The 27,842-nt window shown below is 35.8% G+C and overlaps 2 protein-coding genes across 2 annotated transcripts in view; one reads left to right on the top strand and one right to left on the bottom strand.

Annotated features, from left to right (window-relative positions):
• Window positions 1–1,449: 1,449 nt before the first annotated feature.
• Window positions 1,450–24,015, bottom strand: golga1 (golgin A1). The gene is made up of 23 exons (XM_084087264.1): window positions 23,797–24,015; window positions 22,872–23,149; window positions 20,315–20,405; window positions 19,549–19,623; window positions 17,140–17,270; window positions 16,906–17,034; window positions 16,509–16,678; window positions 15,374–15,485; window positions 14,236–14,331; window positions 13,661–13,786; window positions 13,480–13,575; window positions 12,471–12,566; window positions 12,290–12,385; window positions 11,867–12,019; window positions 11,676–11,771; window positions 10,897–10,986; window positions 10,702–10,804; window positions 9,966–10,126; window positions 9,726–9,881; window positions 8,334–8,393; window positions 7,982–8,236; window positions 3,833–3,919; window positions 1,450–3,026 (listed from the first exon to the last, which is right to left on the bottom strand). Exons 2-23 carry the CDS (start codon window positions 22,995–22,997, stop codon window positions 2,949–2,951), a joined length of 2,583 nt encoding a protein of 860 aa, XP_083943390.1. The 5' UTR covers window positions 22,998–23,149; window positions 23,797–24,015; the 3' UTR covers window positions 1,450–2,948.
• Window positions 24,016–26,682: 2,667 nt separating this feature from the next.
• The window catches only part of LOC311066221 (multiple epidermal growth factor-like domains protein 9), a 75,351-nt gene continuing 74,191 nt past the window's right edge, over window positions 26,683–27,842 (top strand). Inside the window, exon 1 of the mRNA XM_084087268.1 lies at window positions 26,683–27,364. Coding sequence (XP_083943394.1) covers window positions 26,917–27,364 — 448 coding nt within the window. The 5' untranslated portion in view covers window positions 26,683–26,916. The remainder of the gene's footprint in view (window positions 27,365–27,842) is intronic.

Raw genomic sequence — 27,842 nt, 5'->3', positions numbered from 1 at the left:
CACTGCATAACACAAGGATGAACGTCATTGGTTCTTGCTGAAGCTCAAACGCGCTCAAACACGCCCCCTCTCATCGGCCCTTGGTGGCCGCTGGTAGAGCAATACCATAGCAACAATAACAGGTTGCCACATAATATGCCAATGAATATGCATTATTGAGTACAGCTATGTACTTACTGAGTTGGCCATGTACTCAATAAAGTTTCAGAAGTGACAAACACATTTAAATACGGAATGGATGCCCTAAATTACTGTTAAGTGTGTACGGAACACGACTCTGCCATCTTGAATGTTTGGTATCTCCTATTCTTGACCAAAGTAACATTAAGCGACCAAAGACTCATTACCCCGGTTTCACAGACAAGGCTTAATTCTAGTCCCAGTCTAAAATGCACGTTTGAGCTGTTTTAACTGAAAGCAACTTGCACTGACAAATCTTAAAACATATCACTGCTATTGTTTGTCTCAAGATGCACACCAATAATGTTTTTTTTCTAAGGCATGTTTACAAAAGCCACTTAAATACCGTCATTGTTCTAAGACCTAATCCTGGCTTACTCTAAGCATGTCTGTGAAACCAGGCCATTATTTTCTGCAATTTTAACTAAACCACCATCAACAGAAGTGTTGTGTTTTTCTTTATATGATTGAAAGGCTGCTTTGCAGGGCACTCTCTTGCAGTATTGCCATGCCCATATTATTATAATAAGCTTGTTGTTTGGGCCTGGCTCATAAGGCCATCAACATTATGGAGTTATTAAAATGGGGTTGTGATATTTTGGTCTTATTTTCAATATAAAAGCACTTGGATTTATTTAGGTTCATTTTAGGGGTGTTTACAAGATAATTTTCAACTAAAAACTGAAAAATATTTATGCGTTTTGGCCGTTCATTTACACGACAGTTTACATAAAAATCTTCGCTATTTTTGAAACAATCTGTATATCTGTATTATCCGTTTTTAGTTGAAAAGTGCACGTTTTTGAAAGCGATACTGTTACCGTCACTGACGTGTAAACATACCCTGAGTAAAGGCTCATACCTCTTTTCCTGTGTTTTGTGCATACAAGAGTCACTGATGCGTGTGTAAATACGTCATTAATAACTAGTTAAGTTTGGTTCTGTGCACACTGCATATAATTTTTAATTCGGTTGTAGAATCCAGTTGTCACTCCCGTAAATGACTGGACTCTGTGTGTATAGAATGGGATTAGCACTAAAAGGTGAATTGACAAAAAGAAAATTAGCTGTAGTGTGTACGTGTATTAGTTATATAGTAACTAATCTATAATCTCTCAAGTGAAACTGAATGCTAATGTTCATCGTTAATTATTGATCTGTTAGTTCTGCTCTAAAATTATTTAGAAAGGCTTTGTCTCATCACTTTCAGATCCACTATTAGAACAGTCAGCACTGGTAACCACATGGAAGTACAAATGAGTCTTCTTTAGACTAAGTCACTGAGAAAAATTTCAATTTTTATCAAGTTTTGATATTCCTGACATACCATGAAGTCAAACCAAATTAAGGATGTAGTGATATTTTGCTGAAAGCAGAGGCAATGGATACTGTCGTGATAGCTACAGTATCATAACATCAAAACAAACATGAATACAGTTGTAGAAAAGTGCATTATGGATCTTCCAATCTCATTCCTAACTGTTCACACACAGGGCATTTTATCTGCATTTTCCAATGGGATTTCAGAGAACCTTTCTTTTACGGCACAGCAAATTTTTTGAATCGGCTGATTCAAGCTTTACATAAAACAGAAATTCTTTGGGTTTCTTTTTCTAAAAACAGCAAACACACATTAAGCATCCCACAGATATATTCAATGTTGAATTCAGCTATTATTACCAGAAGAGTGTCATTTAGAGTGGTTGACCTTACTGCTGATGCTCCTTAAAGTGTTAAAACACACAAAATTACATCGTTCTGACAGCAAAACACTGGCTCTGACCGAAAACGACTTTGTTTTCACAGGTAAAATGAAAAGATGCTTCTATTGACTTGTTCTCAGAGAAATATAAATGCAGTTGACAGTATTTTAGCCTTGAACAGTAAGGCTTTAAGTGTACTCAAATGCTTCAATATACACTCAAAACCAAAGTACAATCAAAGCATTCAGTTGTATAAGGCATGCATGCTTGTTTCCTCAGTCTGTGCATATATGCCTCTATATTACAGTTTCAAGCCCACAGTGAAGAATCTCATACACATACACACTCATGAACAGTATTGTGACTAATGCCATGTATATGATGTACAAAAAACATAACTTAAGTATCCACTGATTTATAAATCCTCTTATCACTTATATACAGGTATTCATATATAAATACTTGTATGGAATGTACGTAATTGTAATTTAGACATAAACAAGGCAGATTAAAGTAAGATGCTTCCACATATTCAAAATCACAACATTATATCTTATAACATCCCGTTCCTGATTTTCACTGATGTCCAGTATTGAAGAGAAAAAAGGCCATATTATTTGATTTGGATTTGATTGAACCAGTTCAAGCTCAGACTGGTGTTACAAAAAAGTAAATGAAAATGAAATATTCCTTCTTGTGTTGAAAGATCTTCCTCAGTTGAAGGCTGTCGGAAACAGTAGTGGTAGTTTTTTGAAAGCGGATGAAACTACAGAGTGCATGAGTTGAGACGGATGATGTCATTTAACCATTAAAGATGAAACTCCCCAGGTCACAGAAAGATGATGTTCATAAAGCATTTGTTTTTAGTCCCTGCAATATTTGAGTGTAAAATGGACAGATTTGTTTTTGTGTCCCATTCTTTAAAGGGCATGAGCTACATAGGAACTGCTGAGGCAGAGATTGAAACTGCAGAGTCTGCAATTGTTCCCTTCAGACGTCAGTAGTTTCCTACCGAGATCATTCGCCGCTCCCTCTTTCACTTTGTCTCAGAGATGTTTTTGTCTCTCAGCTCAAACTTGAGGTTCCTGAGATGGAAGGCCGTATGATTCCTCTGGGTGTGGGCTTGGAACCAAACCACGACATCTGAAACACACACAAAACATCAGACTTAAATAGTGCTTCTATCCTTCACACACACACACACACAATTCAGAAATCTGGCCACCTCATTTTGTCAGAGAACAGGACATTTCAGAAAGTGATTAGGAATGCACTGCTATAGAATGTTATACATTTATCATTTTTAATATCCATCCATCCATCCAATATTGATATTCATGACGACTTGCATTGCATTTCAAGGTACACATTTACATTCTTATTAGTTCTTGCTTTCCCTGGGAATCAAACCCATGACCTTGCCGTTGCAAGCGCCAACGCTCTACTGTTTGAGCTACAGCAGAGGTTCTCAACCTTTGTTGGGCCAGCGCCCTCTATCCATTATCCAGGTCCCATGAACACCTGAACACCCACCTTTAAAAAAATCTTGCTTCCAACGCTCCCCGTTGTTCTCTGAATGCCCCCGTTGAGAACCACTAAGCTACAGGAAAGCATATACACGCACACCACAGAGTACCAGTGTACCACAGTGTTCAAAGGGACAGCGTGTGTAATGTAGCACAGTGATGTGCAGTGATTCCCAGCTGGGTTGAGCTATAAATACCAGCCTGTGCTGCTATTCCTGACCGTGTCACTGAGAGCTAATGGTTTGATTCGGTGCGGTGAGCCAGATATCCTGACCCACCTTGTTATCTGCCTTAGCAGAGTGGCCTAGTTAGCTCAAGCGTCCGTAGGAGAACGCTGCCGGGTGTGACGAGGGTTGAAAAGAAAGCAAGCTGACTTTCTACATGTCGTCCTCTATCATACTTAGACTTGTTTCTCTTACACACCTTGTACTCCAGTGTCTGTTTGAGCATGTCCTCTTCATCTTTTGTGAAATGCAGAAGTACTGAAACAGCTCTGATGAGCTGGAAAGCCTGAACAGAGAGAGAGAGGTAACATCTCATACATTCAAGCATCACTTACATGTACGCTAGTCCGGAGTTTAAAAATCACTGATGCACATACTAACCGGATTGTATTAAGAGGATTATTAGGGTAAATAATGTACCGAAAAAACATTTATAGGACAACAAAAGATGATTGGATGTACACTAAAAAAGTTTGGGGTCAGTAAGAATTGTTAATGTTTTGAAAGATGGCTCTTATGCTCACAAAGGCTCCATTCATTTGATCAAAAATACAGTAAAAACAGTATTATAGTGAAATATTATTACAATTTAAATGTTTTTAATAAATTTTAATTTATTTCTTTGATGGCAAAGCTAAATTTTCACCAGCCATTACTCTAGTCTTCAGTGTCACATTATCTTTTAGAAACGAGCTTTTTAAAAATTGAACTTCTTTTACCTTGAGCGCTGTATTTTTAAATGCTGTGTCATGCACGAGACTGCAAAAAACGTGATCACAACGGTTAAATGCCCGTCTATCAAGTTTACATTAGAAAAAAAGTGGAATGGAAAAACACATTCTGTGTGAACAGCCCCTTCGTGCTCAAGAAACATTTCTTATTATTATCACTGTTATTATAATTTGAACATTTAAGTGAAATATTAATTCACATTATAACATTATATAATGTCACTTTTGATCAAATAATGCATTCTTGTTGAATAAAAGTACTAATTTATATATTTATATATTTATATATATATATATATATATATATATATATATATATATATATATATATATATATATATACAGGGATTAAAGTGAAAAAAATTCTTCTGACTGAATTTTTTTTTAGGGCAAGTCATATTCTTTTACCTTTTTAAATAGTCGAGACCAATAGCGTTTTAAGGGGAGACGTTTTAACCGCTTTAATATTGCCAGTAGGCGTATTTTAAAAGCTATTTTAATCTATGAAAACCAGGCAGGGAGCATACTAATATCCTCCTGGGACCCAAGAGTAGACTTTTGTCCACTGTAGTGGACATTATATTTTAGTGAATTTCTCTGACATCATACATGTCACATGACACAACCTGGGTGTCCTGTAAAGAGCACATTCAGCAGGGCTTTTCAGAGACACCAAATGTTTGGAGGTTTCACCATGAAAACAACTTTGCTTAGTCTTTAAAAATGTCTGACATTAATTTAGTGATCAAATGTAGCATTCTTATGGAAATATGATAATATATTGTAATTATAATTTAAACTGGACTACTTTTCAAATTGTATTTCATAAAACAACATCTCAGGAAAATGTTAAGGGGTTTCAAATAAAAAAAATATTTTCTGTTACAGAACAGGGCATTGATTTCAAACGTGTCCACTGTAGAGGACATCAGGACTTAAATCATGTTTATCAGGCATATTGGGAGACACACAAGTGAATATGGAAATAAATTATACATCAATATTCCTATGAAATATTAGATATTATTATTAAAATGTTGCCAATTATTACTCCAATTATTACACTTCTTTTTTCATTAAATGTTACTCCAAGAACACATTAATGTGCAAATTAGATATAGTGTATATAGATACATTGCATTGAATGGGAATATTAATTTATGGCCATTTTACCCACATATTGCATAAAGTAAAATGGTGTATCAATTCATTCCATTATTTCTTTCATAACATAGTTGAGAATCATCTTTATACAAATTCTGGTTAAAAAAAAATGAAACCCCAAAATTTATTGGTGATTGAAAAAAAATCCTATTGTTTTTGCCTATACATATAATTTCATGTCATTTTATTTTTTAAACAACTTAGTCCTTGCGTCCACTACAGAGGACATAGCATAACGTATGAATAAAATATTATTATTAGCAGTCCCAAACTAGTTTTTGTTAATACAATGTTGGTATGAGCCACTACAGTCATTTAAAAATATAAAAAATAACACAAAGAAAAATAGTGGCATTTTGGGGTTAATATGGAAACGACAGTTACCATGGTGAATACACAATATTAACAATAACTGTAAATGAAACATGGAAACTGCTCCTGGTGAATAGAATGAGAATCATACCTGCATTACTTTTATTTCGTGTAATTTACAACGTAACGGCGTTGCATGCTCGTAGTTTCTTTTGCACTTGATCAGTGAGGCGATACAGCGCGTGCAATTGAGTGTGCGCTCCGAGCACAGGATAACGGCTGACAGGACAAGAAAGTCCGTTTTTCTGAGGTGAAAAACTTTATTTCAGCGTACACTTATGTCACTGCCTGCCTGGTAGTTCCAATTGTGCTGGGTTTTCTGAAGTAGTCATGATTCGCCTCTCATAACATAACATGCTCTAAACACGCACGCAGAGTGGAAAAGGAGGGGCGGGGGCGCGGGGAGCAAGGATCATGTCAGCCTGACATGTAGAGGTGGGCAGATCGATCCTAAAATATCGATACTTCGATACTGACGTGGTATCGAAAAGGATCGATACTCACATAAAAATATCGATCCATATGTGTGTGTTTTTTTTTTACCAGTAATTTTTATTAATTTAGCACGCAATTCAGTGCGTAAAATAAGCTTCTAAGTGGAAAAATAAGCGAATGTTAGCGGATAATTGTGTAGGATAGAACTTTTTCTCAGTCATCTGGATACAAGACGAAACCAATCAATCACAGAGAGCGTTCGATGCTGGTGCTTCACTGAGCTCACAGGCACGTTTGGGAAACGAAGCCTTGCTTAGATGACAGAGAAACAATCGGGAGTTATTTTGCAATAAACAAAGCAAAAGTGTATATAACGGTTCAAAATGTTGAGGACAGTAAGATTTTTTTTAATGAAATTAATATTTTTATTCAACAAGGATCGATGCATTAAATTAATCAAAAGTGACAGTCAAGGGTTTTTCACTGTTAAAAAAAATCTACTTCATATAAATGCTGTTCTTTCAACTTGGTTCATCAAATAATTCTGCATCATGGTTTCCACAAAAAAATATGAAACTGTTTTCAACATTGATAATAATAAGAAATGTTTTCTGAGCTGTAAATCAGCATATTAAAATTAATTATCATCATAACTGGAGTAATGATGCCGAAAATTACGCTTTGATCAATTGAATAAATTACAGTTTAGTATGACATAGAAAACAGATAGCCTATGTTAAATTGTAATATTACAGTTTTTACTGTATTTTTGATCAAATAAATGCAGAAGTGAATTAAAAATCTTACAGACCCCAAACTTTTGAACAGTAGGCTAGTGTACAATAGTACTTTTACTATAATTAGGGTAGTTTTGTAAAAGTCACTGACTAATAATTACAGGCGAGTTGAGAGCACAAATCACAAAATATTTAGTAGTAATGAAAACGTTTTCAGATTTAGCATATTAATGATGCATTCACCTCATAAATCATGACACACTGCTCTAGCACAGGAAAGTGCATACAAGTTCAAGTGCATGCTTTTAAAATTAAAAAGTATTGGTATCGGTATCGATATCGGCGATACTGGCCCTGTATTTACTTGGTATCGGATCGATACCAAAATTTGGAGTATCGCCCACCTGACATGCACTTTCCGTGAGCGGTAATTGAAAACCCGGAGTGGACCATGAGCGAAGTGATTACACAGTGCTTAGAGTGGAGAGAGGAACGTGCTTTTGCTCCACTCCAGGCTTTGATCACATCCCCCTCAGCAGGGTGAATACACCTCGTCTTTCCTTAATTTAAGACCTATTCAAACTAAAATTAAGATATTTATTACACTATTTGAGAAATGAAAGCCTATTTACGGCCTTAAAATTATGAAAAGTAAATTGAAGACTTTAAGGACAGACTGGAACCCTGTAATTGACGGAAATCCGTCATAGACTTGCTGCAATTAACGGAAATCCGTCGTAGCGACGGAGAACTTTAATCCCTATATATATATATATATATATATATATATATATATATATATATATATATATATATATATATATAAACTACTGACCCCAAACTTTAGGAAGGTAGTTTACATTGTTTTTTAAGTAATCTGAACAGGTCGGAAAGCGATCAAGCCCTCACCTCTGCCTCTCTGGATGACATGAACTTCAGCACCACGTGTTTGAGGTACTCAAAGTTGATCTCTCTTGTGTCGGTGAGGTCTGAACTGTTGGTGACTGTGGTGTTGGCGGTGATGGGCGGCAGGCCTGGGGTTTGAGGGAGTCCTGGAGCAGGGGTTGGAGCTGTGGTGGGCATCTGTGTCTCTGAGAGCATCTTATCGGCCGACCTCTCCTGGAGTCTCTCTCTCATCTCAGAGTCAGGATCTGGTTTCAGTTTCTGTTGCATAAACACGTGAGGAAATGTTTGCTGACAGCTGACATGGACTGTGTTTCATACAGTACACTGACAAATGCATCTGAATAAACACACGAACCAGCTCTTTCTGTAGCGTCCTCTTCAGTTCTGCAAGCCTCTGCTGTAACTGCTTTATTGTCTGAAAAAGAAATGAAAAAACATCAGGGAATATATATATGTATATATGTGTGTGTGTATATATATATATATATATATATATATATATATATATATATATATATATATATATATATATATATATATATATATATATATATATTATATATATTATAGTAGTATCATTATATATGTATTCATGTTTGTACATTGTACTTAAATTTAAAAAATACCTGCATGTAATTACAGCTGTAATTTATTTCTGTAATTGCATATTTAATTATACCTTTGACCCTTCCCTTACCCCAAATTATAATTAAAATAGGGTAATATTATTGGTGAATACAATGTTTCGCCTCCAGTGCAAGCTTGGCTATGTCAGCAAAGTTGGTTCAAATGCGGAGAAATGTATTACATTTGTAATGAAAATTTGACTACAACTGTTTTTTACATATAGGCCTATACGTATTATTTTTTACAGTAATATGTATGAATGATTGGTGCACAATGAAACTAGACATATTAAGTAAACAAATAGAGATTTTTTTATTTATTTTGTATTTCAAGACAATTGCATTTTAAACCACTTAAAACATTCTCCAAATAACTGATGTAATTCATTTAAATAATTTATTGTTGTAAAACATGTTCTCTGTATAAATTATGCTCTTACATAAAATTACAAGTTCATAATTAAAAAAAAAAAATTGTTAAAGTGCCCCTATTATGCCCATTTAAAGGCTCTTAATTATGTTTTGTAGGTCTTCAATAAAAGATTTACATGCAAGGAAAAAATAAATAAAAATTATGCTAATTTATTCAGCATCATTATTTTCTGTGTCTCTCTAAAATCCTTTCCGCACGAGCCTACTCTGCTCTGGTCAGGCGGCCCAGTCTGTTGGGATTGGTCGAACGCTTATGAAACACCCATTACCATATCTAAATTTTAGCTCCGAAGGCTTCCTCAGCACTTGAATACACAGTGATACGAACAGTAACAATGGCGTAGGTTTTACCATATAAATTTAAGACTGAGTCCTCATTCTTTGGAAATGCATGCAAAGTTAATTTGCTTTCGTAGCGCATAAAACAGAATTTTTTGAATAATGTCGACGACACAAACAAAACTCTTTCAGGCCTCAGCTACAACTACAGTGTTTAAAGGTCAAGGTAGATGTAGTTTGCAAGCAGCAAGTTTGCTTTTCAGACTTTTTACTTTAACAAACAGCTCGGGGTTTACTCACTACTCACAACATGAAAGCTAATATCCAAAAAGCATAATAGGGGCACTTTAAAATCTCTGCTCATCTTAGAGCTTATATTGATTAATTTCAGTGCTTTTCTTTGCTCTCACCTTGTTTTTTTCAGCCAGTTGTTGCTCAAGGTCTTTATTGACCTTTTGTAACTGGTCAAGATCACTTGCAGTAACCGTCCCGTTCTGCTCACCATCACACTCGTCTGCATGTGACTGTGCTGTTAATCTCAACACCTCACCCTCCAGATCAGAAACCTGCCACACACAAAGAGATATGTCAGTACAAAAACATCAAATTGGTAAGACAATGTATCTAACTACATAAAAGCACACAGTGACCTGGGACTGGTAAGAAGAGAGTTGCTGTGTGTGTGTGAGGACTTCCTGCTGCAGTGATGTCAGTTGAGAGGCGTGTTCTCGCTCTCTCTCCTCAGCCTCCAAACGACGAGACTCACACTCAGCCTGCAGAGAAGACAGACTGCTACGGGCTGCCTTCAGCTCTGACACACACAAACACACACAATAAGAAACAGAAGCTTTTTAATGCTGACCATTATAAAGCACATAAACGTTCTGAAGATGGTTCTTTTAATAAATTGCTCACACTAATTACCCGTTTAAATCATTTAAACAAAATTCTCACTGAACCAACCCATTAAATAAGTCAAAGCAGTTACTAAATTAACATCTGACTCACTGAACAACCTTACTTTTGGTCATGTCTGAATTTGAAATGAAGCAATAAATTAACTGAAGGTGTTTTGTGTTCTTAAGGTTTGAGAATCTTAGTATCATTATCAGAAGTTTAGTATCAAAGTCAGTATATATATATATATATATATATATATATATATATATATATATATATATATATATATATATATACATATACATACACATCCATACAAACATACATACATATTAAAGCAATAAATTAACAAAACATATATTTAAATATTTAAAACATTAAAATGTGTAACCAAAACCATTTTTTTATTTTATTCAAATAAACAGCTAATTATGGAGGGGTTGAACCAGTTTCTTTCCTGCTGCCAAAACACATCTGGTACCTCACCTTCCTTCAACGAGTTTAGTTCTTCCTCCTTTGCCCCTAAATCCTGAGAAAGACGACTCACTTCCTGTTCCGCCTTCTCAAGAGACTCGGTCATTTTGCTGACCTATAAAAGACGAGCAATAAATTAAGTAAAACAGGTGCATGACTTTATGAGTGAAAACAATTATGCATATTTGAATATGCCAGTGAATGAACCTGCTGTTGGAGTTCTTCCCTCTGCTTTCTGGTTTCCTCCAGAGCTTTGGCAATTTCAACGCTGACCGTCTGTCTGCTGCTCAAATCCGCCTGTGACACAAACAGATACATGTCACACAAATGCTATACTGGTCAGCAACACGACTCAAGCTCACAAAATACCTCTGGAAATGTTGGATGGTCAACCAGTCGGGATTATGATGAACCGCTTTATAATATTAGCTGAACTGTCCTTTGGTTTTAACTTACACTACCTTTCAAAAGTCTTCTTTTTTTTTTTAAAGAAATTAATACTTGTATTCAGCAAAGATGCATTAAATTGATCAAAAGTGACATTATTTACACATTTCTAATTTCTATTTCAAATAAATGCTGTTCTTTTGAACTTCCTATTCATTAAATAATCCTGGAAAAAAAATGATCATGGTTTGCAAAAACTATTATGCCGCACGGCTGTTTTTCAACATTAATAATAATCAGAAATGTTTCTTGAGCACCAAATTAGCATATTAGAATGATTTTTGAAGAATCATGTGACACTGAAGACTGGAGTAATGATGCTGAAAATTCTGCTTTGACAACAAAGGAATAAATTACATTTTAAAATACATTAAAGTAGAAAACAGTTATTTTAAATGGTAATATTATTTCAAAATATTATGGTTTTTGCTGCATTTTTGATCAAATAAAGAGACTTCTTTCAAAATCTTATCGACCCAAACATTTGCATGGTAGCGTTACATAGTGAATCTGTGTGTGCAGATGCAGATGATTCTCACTCTAGACTGCTCGAGTTCTGCTGTCAGTCTCTCTACAGTGCTGTCAATCTCAGCTTTGCTCTTCAACAGTGAGACCTTTTCCTCCTCCAGCAACCGCTTGAGAGAAAGACACAAACATCAGACAAACCTTTAATAATGTCCCCATGTTAAGTTCATGATAGTCAAAGAAACACGAGGGATGTGTTACACACCAGGTTGTCCTGATGCTTGTTGACCTCTGTTTCTCTCTCTCTCTGTAGTGCAAGAAGTTCCTCCTCCAGCTTGGCTGTTTTCTCCAAGCCTCTCTGTCTCTGTGTCGAGACCTGCTGTTGTAGTCGCTCTCTCTCCTCCGACCACTCCACCTGCTATGGGACCAAAGGTCAAAGGTCAAAACTCTAAGGGATTCACAACAAAGCTGACTTGTAAGACAGACACTGAGCTGCCTAACAAGCCCATTTTTTAATAACCCTAAACATCTTTTCCTCATCTAATGCTGCCGTCCCAGTATGCATGACAGATTTCTGACAGAAGAGGGCGACGTTTCAGCAAAAACAGTTGGTAGTCGTAACAAACCGATGGACGGCACTGAACAGGCTATTGGGACGTTTGGTGAGACTTTGACTGACATAATGTACCAGTTTTCCTGTGTGCGTTTCACTGTCTTCAAGTTGCTGTTGCAGACTCTTCATCTTCTCAGCACAGTCAGCCAGCCTCTGCTCCAGTTCTGAGATCTGACAGAACACATTCACATCATTCAGATCAATCAGCCACAGTCATGTGATGTGTGGGTTAACTGGAGAATCGCAGTGCTCTCACCTGTGCGTCTGTCCTCTCTTTGTAAGCCCTGGACGAATCGTCTTTGTGCTTGACCAGAGTCTGCAGATCTGTGATGCTGGCTTTCTGTCGAGAGATCTGGAAACAAATGAGAAACAGGAATTCTCTCACTAATAGCTCTATGAAACAATACAGTATAGCAGCACTAAGCACTGAACAGTACAGTACAGTACAGTGAATCGGTTTGATTCACAAACCATAGATGTTTGACTCCATTCCAAAGGGTTTTTGCAAATTCAATTTGATTCAATCAACAATAAAATATGATTTAAATGATTAAATTCTGTATTTGGATACTTTAAATACATTCTGCACTACCGTTAAAAAGTTTTGGTGTTAGTAAGACTTTTTTTTTAACAACATTAATGCTTTACATTAATAATACACATTAAATTGATCAAAAGTGAAAGTAAAGACATTTATAATGTTATAAAGATTTCAAATAAATGCTTTTCTTTTGAACTTTCGATTGATCTAAGAATCCTGGGGGGAAAAAATGTTTCACGGTTTCCGCAAAAATATTAAGCAGCCCAGCTGTTTTCAACAGTGATAATAATCAGAAACGTTTCTTGAGCACCATATTAGAATGATTTCTGAAGGATCATGTGACACTGAAGACTGGAGTAATGATGCTGAAAATTCAGCTTTGAAATCACAGGAATCAATAACATTTTGAAATATATTCAAATAGAAAACAGTTGCAATAATATTTCAAATATTACTGTTTTTACTTTTTTATCAAATTAATGCTTCTAACAAAAACATTTTAAATGGTAGTGTATAAAGTGTCATTAAAATAGTACAATAACGAATACAAAGTAAAGATGTTTACAGAACCAAAAGTAACATTTAAAGAAACACATTAACAGGCTATTTTGTTTTTTTTTAAAGATTGTACTTATTTAAATTACTTTTCCTGGCCTGAAAATCATCATTTTAACAACGACATGTAATAATGTAGGGCAGCGAATGAGGTTAGATGCTGGGTTACCTGGGCCTCCAGTGAACTGACTGCTGTGGTGTGATTTGTTCTCGTCTCCAGTAACTGACCTCTGGCCTCCTCTAACCTCTGCTCTAATGCAGACTTCTAAACACACAAACAAAACATGTGGATATTAGATGACAGAAACTGCAGTAAGATGAAAGGCATGTATAAACACGTGTCCTCTGACCTCTTTCAGCAGTTCCTGTAGGTGTTCATCCTGAGAGTAGTTTGCTTCTAGTCTCCTCTCTAAGGAGGCGGCCTTCTCCTGCAGATCAGCCAATAGACGCTCTCGCTCCTCTTCTGTCACTGCAACCTGACCAATCACAGTATGGTATGAAGAGTTATACCAAAGTGACAAAGAAATAGAGAGTTGCAAATAGGTCAATCCATTCACACACACTATATATATATAACTTAGCATCAGGGCTTAGGAACAGGACATATTTTTGGGTCCAAAAACAGCTAAATGCAGTGCAATGAAAGGGAATAAAGCCCAAGGGTGTCAAGATGTATTGTTTAAACTATCTTTACTTTGACACTCTGTCTAAAAAACAAATTGGACATAAAATGGATCGGGATGGAAAGCATACAAATGTAATTTGCATTTATAGTTTATTCTGATGTAATATTATAACCTACAGGTTTTGATCGGATGCTACTCACATGTGAGTCTGAATAATTTATCACATTCTCAGACAGTAATTTTCACGTAAATACTTTACATTATTAGTATCAAGGAATTCTTTGTTGAGTCAATCAGACCTTGTTCTTGTGCTGCTCATGCTGTAGCTTTAGCTTATTGTGTTCAGACTGGAGATGCTCCATTGATTTCTCTAGTACTTTTGCATTGCTTTGTGCCTGGAGAGCAAAAGAAACAATAGAATGTGGAAATTATTATTATCATACCATTCAGGGAAAATTTAAAACATATTCCAGTTTCTTTAAACAGACATTGACTGTTTCCTCAGGAGTGTATGGTTACGCAAGGAACAATTTATGCAAGTGAAAGCAAGGGTTTAAATATTTATACAACAGATTATTTTAAAGTTTTTTTTATTTTATAAATGTAATAAATTATCATCTTTTGTTAATATTAGTCAAGGATTGTCACGATGCAATTATTGCTTGATATGTAAACTGTCAGCAATAAAATAAAGACCAAACACAAGCAATAGAAGAAATAAAAATAATAAAATATCCAAATATTGGAAATAATTCAGTAATTGGTTTTAATAAAAAAAAAAAAAAGATTTCTTCTTTAAAGGGTTAGTACATCTAAAAATGATCCCATATTTTTACTCACCCACAAGCCATTCTAGGTGTGTATGACTTTCTTCTTTTAGCAAAACACAATTGGAGTGATATCCTGTTCTTATCCTGGTATCCTGGCTCTTCCAAGCTTTATAATGGGAGTGAAAAGAACCTGAGTTGCATCAGGTCAAAGGTCACTCTCCTGCCAGAACTAGACTCGGGTACGGCCGTTACCGGAAGCCAGTGCTTATAGTTTATAGAGTTATAAATATGGATATTTCTCTTAACACATCGCTTCGCTTCAGAAGGCCTTATGGATGCACTTTTTGGAGTTCAAAAACTTTTTAATATAACTCTTGATTGTGTTTGGCTGAAAGAAGAAATTCATATACACCTAGGTTGGCTCGAGGATGAGTAAATCATGGGGTCATTTAAAATTTAGTGTGAACACCATAAGCAATGCAATTTTAAGCACACCATAAGCAATGTTATAACACTGTTATAAATGCATAAATATAATGCATAAATAAAAGTGAAAGAAATGAAAACACTTATATGGGAGTGGTGACTATATGCTCCCAAAAGTAACCTTCTTGGCTTCTGAGTGTCATCTGTGTTGATGAAGAGCTGAAAGTTGTCAAGTGCCCACCTTCTGGAAATCCTGCGAGACCTGCTGGATGAGCTGCTGTAACTCCTGCTCTCTCCTCTCCAGATCCACAACCCTCCTCTCAGCCTCCGCTTTCTCACTCAACAACTCATCCCTGAGAGAGACCAAATAGAAAAACTGAAATAAATAAGCAAACTCCACAGATGTAAAGATTAATCTGACTGCAATCGCTTTTTCAGAAGGAAGCCTTCAAAGTGCTTATTTGTTTAATGAATATTTCAACACTTTTTGAAACATTTCATCCTGTTCCAAATATTTTGAATTAGGAATGAATCAGGGTGACTGAACTAGATGACCTAGATTTAAAATCTTTAAAATTATATTTTTGTTGAGACTGCCACATTCTGTTCCATTTTGTTGCCAAACTTATGAAAAAATGTGGTTTTGCACACCCTTATTTTTAAGTCTGAAGAACATTGGCTATGTTTACACGCACAACTTTTGTTTCAATTGATGAATCTGAATGAAGTGTTTACATGAATGCTAAACGTGTGATCGGGTTGTTGTGCGTAGATTTTTTGATGTGCACACTGCACGAATAGATAGAGTTTCCCGCTGTTTGTGCATAATAACCATTCTCATACATCGGTTCTTTATCTGTTTTAAACAGCAGATTTTATATTTATCCATTTCTGGTCGTAATTTGGAGACAATGACATATGAACTGTTGTGCCGTGTGTCTGTGGATGAGAATCTGAAACAAGTACTGGTGGGACGTTGTCCTGCTCCACTTCACAGACGCTGAGTGAAAGGAGAATTTTAGAATTGTTCCGCAAGTCATACGTCATTACGCCATTTCAACGTCATTGCACATGTGCAGTCCTTTCAGTTTCGGTTTTCAATCCGATCAAGTGTTTACATGTCCTCTCGATCACATTAGAAAAGGAATAAACCACCCCTTTCAATCCGATCAAAATTTAATTCAGATCGTGCTCAATCGGATCGATTAAGGGGTTTACATGAAGGCTTTTCTGTCCATTTGAGCAGTCAATACGATAACAAACGGATTATTTGGTTGCATGTAAACGTAGCCATTGATCTTTGGCAAAATGAAGTCAAACCTTATTTTACATTCTCACAATTTGGAAGTCAAGTTCTCCTGTGCTTCCTCACACACCTTTGAGCCTGTAGCTGTGAGTTGACCCTGCACATCTCCTCGTGTTCCTCTCCCAGCTCGTACAGTTTGTCTTGGGTTTGGCTCAGGGTCAGTCTCGCTGTGTTCAGCTCCTCTCCTCTCAATCTGAGCTCTTTCTCCCGATGACTCAGCTGTTCCTCTCGCTTCAGCAGCTGCAGAACAAATGGCCACTAACGAATTTGTTCTTGTTGTCTATTGCAATGAGTTTTCTGACACAGCTTGGTGTTAGAATAAATATTCCTTTAACTTGGAAATGCATCAGTATACAAATGATTGTTGAATGCAGAAATTTAGGAAGGTGATGTGAATCATTTTTCAAACTATGTTTTTTTTGCAATATACAACTAATAAAAGAATACTCAAGGTTGACTGCGCTGACCATATGTTTGACTTTAGCCAGTTCCTGCTGCTGAAAGCCCTCCAGTTCATCCAGATCATCTCTCTTCTGGAACAGACTTAAACTCTGCTCTGTCATCTCGTCTAACCGAGCGGTCAGTGACAACTTCTCCTGTTTGAGAGAAAGAGGACAAAGCAATTATGAATTATTAGTATTTTAGACTTACAAAACACTACTTAGAGCGACTTTATCCAATATGTCACAAAGCATCTTAACCTGCTCCAGTGAAGCCAGCTTTTCCATCCACTCCTGGTCCTTCTTCTCTAACGCTAAGGCCATTCCTTCTGCCATCTTGGCTCTGTTAGACTGAAAAGCTTCGTTCTGGTCCTGAAGTTTGCGCATGGATGCTGGATGAAAACAAAAACAAGTCAAAAGCTTACATTTTTCCGAAATCCTTCTTAGAGAAATAATCCAGATCATTTTCAACATAATGCCTACGGGCCGCATCTGTGGCGAACAGTCCGTTTCAGAAGACAGTTTTTACAGTTAATACACTTATAATGGAAGCTTAGCAGAAAAGAGGTCTGTAGGGTTTAAAAGCAGAAATTTGCAGCTCGTATTTTTGTTAAAGCACATAAATTGATTTTTCAGCAATCTAAATGTTTGTAAGTAACCCGGGAATATTCCTGTGACTCTAACAACAGCTTTAAACAGACAATATAACTCAGTGGTTAAGTGTTATCACAGATGTTAGACATATGTAAAGTAAATGTGTTACATATCAATACATAATGTACTAATTTTGTTACCTTTGTTAGTGTTGCATTAAATGTTATTAGAGACAAAAATACACACTTTCCTTAAATGAAATGAAAAGAACAACATTGCTTAATTTCCAGACGTCCTTGGTAGTAAAGCTGTAAAACACATTGTTAGTACATGGATTTATTTGTATTCAATTGTTTTATTCAATTTGTTCAATTCAGTGCATTTATCCTCTTAATTTGGGTCTATAAATGGGATCTGTGCTTTCAGATCATGACGTTTCGAAGCGAAACAGCATCTTATATTACCTTGTTATAGGCACAATCTACAATTGCTGAAAAAATCATGTCATAAAAAGTGGCAAAGGACTTTTCTCTATAGGTTTCACCTTTAAAACTCAGATGCCATGACCTGAAAGACACATTTTCCTAGGCACTGAAAACTCCCAAAGCAAGAAGTTTCAGGTTAAAGTCAAGCTCCACCAACAGCATTTGTGGCGTATTATTGATTAATTTACCAAAAAGAATCATTGACTAATCCCTCAGCTTTTTTAAACAAAGAAAAAAAAAACACTGAGGGAATTGCATGATTACAGTAACAAATGGTATTATATTAATATATTGTTGTTATAGTTTATTCATTTGTTTGTATTATTATTATTAATGACTACCGTGATAGAATCACTTCCTGACCTTATCTTTGTAAAGTTACATCAGATGTTTATCTACCCAAATAAGTATTCACTTAATTAACCTCGCAAATTGGGTTTTTTGAGAATCATTTTTGAGATGTGAGAATACTTTCACACAGAACACATTTTTCCATTCCACTGTGCTACTTTTCCATTGTTTTTCTATGTAAACATGCGCTAGATGGATGTGTTTGACCGCGCTCACATCTCGCATCTTTCTCACACATGACACGGCGTTCTAAATAAGCAGTCAAAAAGAAGTGCAACTTTTAAAAAACACATCTCCAGACTTGCCATTTTCTCAGTTACACTGCTATGCGTCTCGTGTTTTTCACAGCAAAAACATGTTCTGTATGAACTGGCCCTCAGTAGTCACGTCAGCTTATTTACTGTACCCCTCCTAAGCTATTCGTTTTTAATGTACACTCACTGTTGAGTGCGTTTACTCCAATGGTGTGTTGCAGTATTGGCCCTTCATTTTGTGTGTTTTCTGCATTGTAACTGATTTTTTGTGACAAATTATGTAACAAAAAGTAATTATTATAGTCTCCAATTTGTCTATGAAAAGAATATTTATATATATATATAAATAATATATTTATATAAATACAAAAAAAAAAAATCCTTAAATCCTTAAAAACATTAATAAAGTGAGTGATATTACATTTGTAAAAAAAAACAAAAAAACAAAAAAAAACATCACATTTTATTGTCTGGGGTCTCTGAAGTTGTTTTTTTTTCACACTAACATACAACCTGATATCATTTCAATATATTTTATTGTTTGTAGAGCTAGCAAGTGTCAACCATCACATCAAGTCTCATGCCATTTAGATTTTTATTTTTTTATTTCAGCAAATGCCATTTGGGGTCAAAAAGACCCCCAATAGCTTAAAAAGGTTAAACAACTTAGGGTAGAAATCATTTTCTGTGGTAATGTTCATGATTGCAAATGCTGTTGATAGAGCTTAACTTAATAAAACCCAGACCAAGAGGTTTGTGATAAAACAGTTGATATAAAACAAGTGAATAAACCGTTTAACGGTCTTCTTTTTCATTTTTTTTTTGGTTTCTGATCAAGAACCAACCTTACTTGTCTATAAGTTGATAATGTATAGCCAGCATGCATGTTCGTGTAAAAGCATTGGACAAACAAATGGGAAAGGAGTAGAGGAGAGAAAGCCAAAAGAAGGAAAAGGTGAAAATGGGAGGAAAAGAACGGTACGTACAATCCTGATACTTCTCTAATGCAATCTCAAGCTTCTCCTTGGTCTTCTGCATTAGCCGAAGCTGCTCAGCGTAGTCTAGGGTTGGGGAATGGGTTACCCACACACACAAACACACGACCGGAGGGAGGCAGAGGAGGATGAGGGGGGGGAGGATCACGGGTAGGGGAGGGAGGAGGAGGGACAAAAACAGGGACGAGAAAACAAAGGGATAAACATGATTGAGAAGATAAACAAATGGAGGGAAAAACAGAATGATTTTCTGAGATGAGAAAACCAAACTGACTGAGGCTGTGCAATGACAGGTACCTTTCACTGCTGACCTTTGACCTTTAAACTAATACATCATCCCTGATCAGGTCAATAATGCAATCATCTTATCTAGCACAGCTCATTTAGGGTTAAAAGAGTTTCTAGATCAGGCTATGTGTAACTGCATACCATGGCAGGCTGATAGTGAGAGCCAGGTATCTATTATTCATGCTGATTGTTCCAGTCATTTGCATTCATTGAGATTCATTGGTTGGCAAATCTGTCAAATACTATGTGCTTTAAACAGTTCCGTTGTGGCAAAAGGTATAAAAGATTTAAAGGTGTCCAAATACGGACTGAAATAGATAAGACCACGTAAGAGTTGCAGGTGAGAAGAGTGTAAAAATAACAGCCTGCATCTTAGATTTTGTCACGATGGCCTTTCGTATTTTTCCCCTCTTTCAATCTCTTTCTCATGTGTGTTCACGTGAGTTTCACTGTATTGTGTTGACGATACCTGAGAGTTTGGCCTCCAGCTTTCGTATCTGGTCGTTTCTGCGCTGAATCTGAGAAGAGGCGTCATCTCTGGAGCTGCTGCCATCAGACGCCTGAAAGCGAAAGATATAGATGAAGAAGAGATATTTATCATCCTAATAGCACCATAGAAATAGACTAGGAATGCATCAATATTAAAGTAGTAATACTGTGAAAATAAAACTTGTAGCCTTTTTTTTTTGCCAAATAATTTAAAATATTTCCTCATATTTGGTGGTTTAATTGAATTTATATCAGCCTTTCACTACTGTATATCATATATCATATCATATCATATCATATCATATCATATCATAGTTAAAAACTATATAATTTATAATTTCTCCCCTTTAAGGGACTTAAATTGGTGAATAATAACACCATCCCATTTACTAATGCTGATTAGCATTATTTATTATTTATGGTTTTACCATTTAATACTGATTACCGATTATATATTATTTATAGTATGTTTTAGTATTATTTCAAATGTTATGGCCAATAACTGATAAATGTCTAATATTAAAATTCTTATAGTATTGTGTGTAAAATTTTATAAAACACAAAAAATAAAGTGAATGTAAGCAAACAAAAATTTAAAAACAGTTGCACCAAAAAAAAAAAAATGTATGTGTATATATCTATATATCTTATAGATATATAAATAAATTATATTTATACACATACACATTTTTTTAAATATTGATAAATATATATAATTTAAATAGTTTTAAACATTGTACTGTATATACTGTATATAGTACAGTAAGAAAAATGTATATTTATTTTGAGATTTTCTAAAGATTACATTTATTAAATAATTCGAAAAATACAAAACACTATTATCTGAGGGAAAAAATATATATAATTGCACATCCTTCATAAGAACTATATAATTGAAAAAGGAGAAACCCTTAAACTGAGCACACATGCAGAATCATTTAGGTGTTTACTATAATAATTAAAACATTTGCATTGTCCTTGGGGTCCAAACCCCTCAGTTTCTCTCAATAAAACACCTATAAGGGTGGCTTTGATTTCGACTCTCATTCTCCATCAAGACTGAAGGCTGCAGCTTTAATTATTTAGGGCGAAAGACAACCTGATCCCAACCCTGAGTGTGTTGTCATTAATTGCTAGAGGACAAGAGTGTCAGGTTACACTGGTTTGTCAAAGCATGTGATATTATTTAGCACTTTCTATAACATCACTGGTTTCCCAAGCAGCATAGCACAGCCCTCTAGTACTAACCTTACTAGCACATTAGCAGGTTCCTCATGTAGAGCAGTGTGCAAACACAGCCGGAACACAGTCATATGACTATCTCTAGAATGGATGCTGTGGATAAGCCAGTTATTTGAAACAGGAATAACTATCATGCTGTTTTGTTAGGGCAGTTCTGCTTTTGTCCACCAATCAAAATGTGTCAGCTGGCACTTTACTAGACTTGGAAGTACACTTGGAAGGTTTTGGTTTAGAATTAAAAACAATTTTCACAATAATATTTTTTAGGGGGGAAAAAATTGATTTTTCGCCATACAGACAAGCCTAAGAGAAACATACTATAGCATTAGGGTTAATGCATATTTATTATTTCCATTTGATCCAAAATCAGAATAAATTTTGGGTCAGTAAGATTTTTTGGTTACACTTTATTTTAAGGTGCCATTGCTACCATGTAATTATATATAGTATTTATATAATATTTATATCATTTATATTTATAATATATAAATATTACTGTATATAATTATTAAGTAATAGGCTAAGTAATATTAATTAACAACATGTAGCCTACTTACTATAGGGTTAGGGTAGAATTAGGGTTAGGTTGCATGTAATTATGCATAATTTACTGTTATTACTTGGTAAGTACATGTAACATAATATGTAACAAGGACACTGTAAATTAAAGTTTTACCTTTTTTATAAATAAATACTTTCATTCAACAAGGATGCATTAATTTTTTTTTCAAAAATGACAATAAAGTCAAAATATTTCTATTTCAAATAAATGCTGTTGTTTTCAACTTTCTATTCATCGAAAAAGTATCTAAAGAAAGTATCAGTCTTCACAATAAAAATAAGCAAAACATTGATAATAAGAAGAAATCAGCATATTAGAATGATTGCTGAGGGATAATATGACACTGAAGACTGGAGTAATGATGCTGAAAATTCAGCTTTGCCATCACAGGAATAAATAATATTTTCAAATATATTAAAATAGAAAATTGTTCTTTTAAATTGTAATAATATTTCACAATACAACTACTTTTACTGTATTTATAAACAAATAAATGTAGCCTTGGTGAGCATAAGAGACTTTTTAAAAACTATTATTATTATTTTATCAACGTTATAAAAGTTTAATACATTATTGTTTGGTAGTTATTCGCTTCTAGGCAGTAATATCTCATCATAATTTTTTTCTTAATTTTGTAACCGACCGAGCTCAACTTAATTGGTCTACACACCACAAAGGTTTATAATTGCATGATGAAGATATGAGATCGCAAAAAAGAGAAAGATCTACTCACAAAGTCATCCCCTGAATCTGCGCCCACAGAAGTGATGGACTCTTTGCTCATGGAGCGAGGGATGCGGCCTGAACGAGGGGCAGCGGCGCCTTCCTCTGCCAGCTTCTTCTTCAACTTTGCAAACATCTCAGTAGTGTAGATGTAGCCTACAGCCGTGCGTGTGAAGCAATGTTTTGAAAGACTCTCTCGAGACGCTTTAGGGTGTTCGTGATGCAGAACGGGTTATATCCACGGCATACGCAGAACTCATCCTGGGGTTACTCTCTGCTGCCTTGACTCTGTGGAGACAATCACAACACTAGAATTACATTAGCAGAAGAAATTCACTACACTAACACAATCAAAAAAGGCTTTTAAACAGCAGATACTTGAATAAAATGAGTCTCATGTGCTTGAAACCTGCATTCTAAGAGTGAATTGTTTAGTATACAACACTGCCTAGTGTACATCTGTGCCTGTGTATTATGATGATACAACTGTTTATCTAGTTAGTGACATATCAAAATAGTACTACACTTATATTGACACTCGACTTAAGAATTATTTAAAGCAGATGCATTGTTTTCAAGCAAGACATCGGCAATACAGTAGAGTTAAATACAAATATCAATTCATAAAACCAAATTCTGCTGCGGCTCAATGTTTTAGAATAGACTACATGAGCAAAAAGACTCAATGTTGACTTTGCTTGATATGCTACAGTGTAGTAAGCTAACCAGTGTCAGGTTTAATAATGACACGTAAGCTTGATGTCAAAACCATTCATCCATCACATGCTGACAGTGCATGACAACATCTAATTTAAACTGTCAAATAAAAAACGTAAAGCGGAGAAATAAGAGATAAATAGTAAACAGAGCTAGCTGATGTTAGCGCTCGTGCATCTTCCTTACTAATACAACAAAACATACAAGCGTGAACCTACCGTAACACCTCCATAAACTCTGAAAGAACTGATGTTTATTGTGATGAAAGTGCACGTTTAACGCAAATATTTTTTTCCAGTCGTTACATCTGTGTGCTGTTTTTGTCGGGGCTAGCAACTGGCTAGTGGCTAACTAACTTCACCACGTAATCTCCAGTCACCAGAATTCTGATGACGTTCCAGGAACAACTTGGCGATTGCGCCCCGCGCTGATTGGACGACCACAGGAGAGAGGCGTGGCTACGTGTTCGCGTGATTTTATGTCAAACGTGAAAGCTGTCAGATGTGGCATTGCTACATTAGACGCATAACCCTGGATCAGGTTTTTTTTTTTACTTTATTTTTGTTGAACTTGCTATTTGTCTACTGTTTATAATTCTATTGTTATTGTAGATTAAACTGTATTTGCTGTTATGTTCAATAATAATAATAATAATAAAAAACATTAGACGCATAATATTATTAAAACTTATAATGACACATTAATGTATTTACACTTTGTTTAGATGATTATATAAAATATTAAAATAATAATTATTGATGATTGTACGCTTTTAACTAAATAGCCTACACTCTGATGTTCCGCAACAATGAAAGATGACCTATTTTTTTTTTTACACATTATAGGCCTATTTATGTTAAATGCATGCTTTCCTTAAAAAAAAAAAAGCCCCAATGAAGATCCCTGCTGTAAATCACTTTGTTGTGAATATAATATTGAATATATGAATATAAATCTAAAGAAGAGAGTAATTACAAATATACTATGACTATGAATGTATAGGGGAATTATCAAAAACTCACTTTTAATATAAAATGTCTGGAAAGACCATATGAATTTATAGGTGACTTTGCATCTAAACACTAACAACAGCATTTCAAACAAACCTCAAATGACAGTAATAAACAAAAGAAGGAAAGATAATAAAACAATAAATGATTTATTTATTTATTTATTTATAAATGAGACATTCAAGATCTGTAGATGAGGGCTGAAGGTTTTTTGACAGCTTACAGTTGGCCATTTGCATACTCCGCACCATGTCCTTTAAAATGATTCTCATGTGGGTTGTGTAATCATGTGGACTGTTTTGACCCTCATATCTCTTGTTGGCCCATGCCTGTTACACATGAGTATTCTGAGAAACAGCACTGTCCTCCAGCAGTTTCTGTTAACATTGTGCATAATTTGGAACTCTTTTAATTGTTTTATTATAATAATCACAACCATTCAGTTCTAAATATTTTAAAAACAAATAAAAGTTGTTTCAATCAAGGACAGAAATATTTATAAATAGTCATTTGTTTGGAGAATCACTATTTCGAAAACCCCTATAGGCCTATTATTGTGTCCCAGTCAATTCTCAGTACTATATTGAATTTCAATAGGCTACCCTTGTTTTATAAATGATATAAAATCTAAAGAAAAAAAAAAAAAATCAATGTAAACCTATACAACCTATACAATGTAAGGCCTAACAACACATTAAGTGACAATTTACATATCTAGAAATAGCCTCCCACCATCACCCCCGCCCCTACCCCTTCACCCACATTTTTGTTTTGTACTCTCCCTTTTTTTCTTATTGAAGATTCATGTCAAAAGCAATCTCTGGTTACCTCAGAAACATTTACACTGGCCGACTCCAAAAGAAAGCCAGTTGTATTATAAAGGATCCCACTCACCCTGGACATCCCCTGTTCTCCCCCATGCCCTCTGGAAAGAGATATAGGCTAATCAAAACAAAGACTAGCAGATTAAAAAAGGTTTGTCCCACAGGCAGTCAAATGGAAATTTCCCTCCTTTCACTTCCAAATACTATGGTGCAATAAACCTGCCTCTCGAACTGGTACAATACATATAGATATGATACATATATTGTCATATTTATGGTATATACCATATATCTATACCACATAGCCTTTTGTTACAGCACTATAATGTTTTTTTTTTTTTTTTTTTGCACAAAGTATACCTCACTGTCTTATATTCATGCTTTTTATATTTTTGCCAATCCTTGAGAGCTGCTAAACAGTCTTTCTGTGTTTTAATGACAACGCCAATAAAGATCTGTTCTATTCTATTCTATTCTATTCTATTCTATTCTATCCTATTCTATTCTATTCTGTCTCCACCTGTACAATGTCACTGCTCACTGCCAGAGCCCCAGGTGTTCGTCCACACATGCGTGAGATGTCCGTATGGATGTTGGCCTTCACCTTGATGAGGTCTCAAAACAGCAGGGATGAGGGTGAGGTGTGAAGGAAGCTCTGTTCTAAAACTCAGTTTAGAACGCTGGCATTACAATCCAGTGGAACAATTGCACTTCTCCATCCTCTTACTGGTATGGATGGCTCAGGATAGTGTCACATGCACCACATTGTTCCTCATTCTTTTGCACAACCAGAAGATGGTGCTGCTGATGATAATAACCTGACAGTTTGGCAACTGAAATCAACCCAGAGCTCCAAATACCATCACCACCACATAAATAAATAAATAAAATTAGAATAAAATAGAAAATAATTAAATTACTAAACTAGGGTCAGTGTGGTGTATATAATAATCCCTTTAGAGTTTAGACAGCCTTATAATGGCAATAATTTAATTGCTCATGCGGACGTAGAATGAAGTATAATTGCTTGAAAATGCTGTTTTGAAAGTCCTTAAATATTTTGGAACGTGTTTTCCTATTTTTTCTCCACGGCTGCTTCAACAATAGGCTGTAAAATTAAAATATTGTAATGATCGCCTGACTGCGTGAACCAGCCAGCGAGGTTTCGATGCGCCTGATTTGAACCAATCAGACGCCTCACCGTCTATCAAGCGGTGAGAAAAAACACACATCTCACTTCAGCGGTTATCTCATCCTGCATTCTGATTGGTCAGTGCGTGTGCCACTCTATTGCGCTTCGCTCCTACTACAGGTCGGTGCGGATCAAACACCTTGCAGTCGGTTTAGAGCCATTGACAAAAAAGGGGGTCTCTCTCGGATATGGTGGAGTAGGCTACATCGGGGCGGCTTGGAAACCACCTTGTTTGGAATAACCCGATGGAAATTGGAGGACGGGGGCATTGCGAAGTCCGTCTCGAGGAGGTTTTCATGGAGCGTTGAGATTATGTGGTGGCTTGCCTTAATGATGTTTACATCTCCGGCTTTCCCATTCATCGTGTTTATGTGCATGGGGTTATCCGAGGCGGTTCATTCCTACGATGCGCTGCCGTTAGTGCTAAGGAAATCTCGTGCAATCGCAGAAGAGCATCCAGATACGAGCGCGAACGAGCTTCCAGGGTACCGGCTCGGTATTGTCGCATTGACACCAGCGCCCACGATCGCGTCCGCCAGAAAACCGATAAATGTCGCCGCACCAGCAGCCACCATTAAACCACCAACAACGGACCCCACCACCACCCCATCCCTGTCGAATCCCAGCTACATGGCCGCGTTTTATCGGAGGAAGCTCAGCTCTATTGACACGCAGATGAAAGAAACGCAGATCTCTGATAATAAAGCAGACAGATCAGGCATCGTGCCCGATTTGAGCACAACCTCTGACAATTCTCAAGGTGAGTTCAAATGGATAGCGAAAGAACTGAATACCAAAATGTAGAAATCACATTTATGACAACAGAAATGCTAGATGAGAGTATTTTTTATTAAGCATAAGTCATTTAGTAGCTAGGCCGTTATCTAATCAGTGCGAACATCAGGCCTTTCCTGCTTCATAATCCTGTACTGTAAAGCTAACCCATCATCATTCCTGCAGTCCGCCTCTCAGAAATCACTTCATTAGCAGTCATAGCCATGCAACATGATATATTGATGAGGTATCGATAGCACGCTCACCTCACTCTACTAGACTATCTATCTATTTGTCTGTCTGCTATCTATCTATCTATCTATCTATCTATCTATCTATCTATCTATCCATCTGAATGCATTGATTTTGACCTTGATTTTGTTTACATCATTATTATGTAACAGGCTCTTATGATGTCTGGCCTATCCACTGATATAATATGGCAAATCATAATAATGTGCCCA

Source organism: Abramis brama, assembly GCF_963993115.1.
Source record: "Abramis brama genome assembly, chromosome: 16".
Taxonomy (NCBI): domain Eukaryota; kingdom Metazoa; phylum Chordata; class Actinopteri; order Cypriniformes; family Leuciscidae; genus Abramis; species Abramis brama.
This window is presented reverse-complemented; position numbering and strand designations above follow the sequence as displayed.

Bases quoted from the DNA above. Each gene is read 5' to 3' on its own strand.
- golga1 (XM_084087264.1), bottom strand. From the start codon at position 22,997: ATGTTTGCAAAGTTGAAGAAGAAGCTGGCAGAGGAAGGCGCCGCTGCC. The intron at 12,020-12,289 runs GTACATTATGTC...TTGGTCCCATAG, and splicing joins AAACGCACACAGGAAAACTG to CAGGTGGAGTGGTCGGAGGA. The intron at 11,772-11,866 runs GTGTGTAACACA...CTTTCTCTCAAG, and splicing joins ACAAGCATCAGGACAACCTG to CGGTTGCTGGAGGAGGAAAA.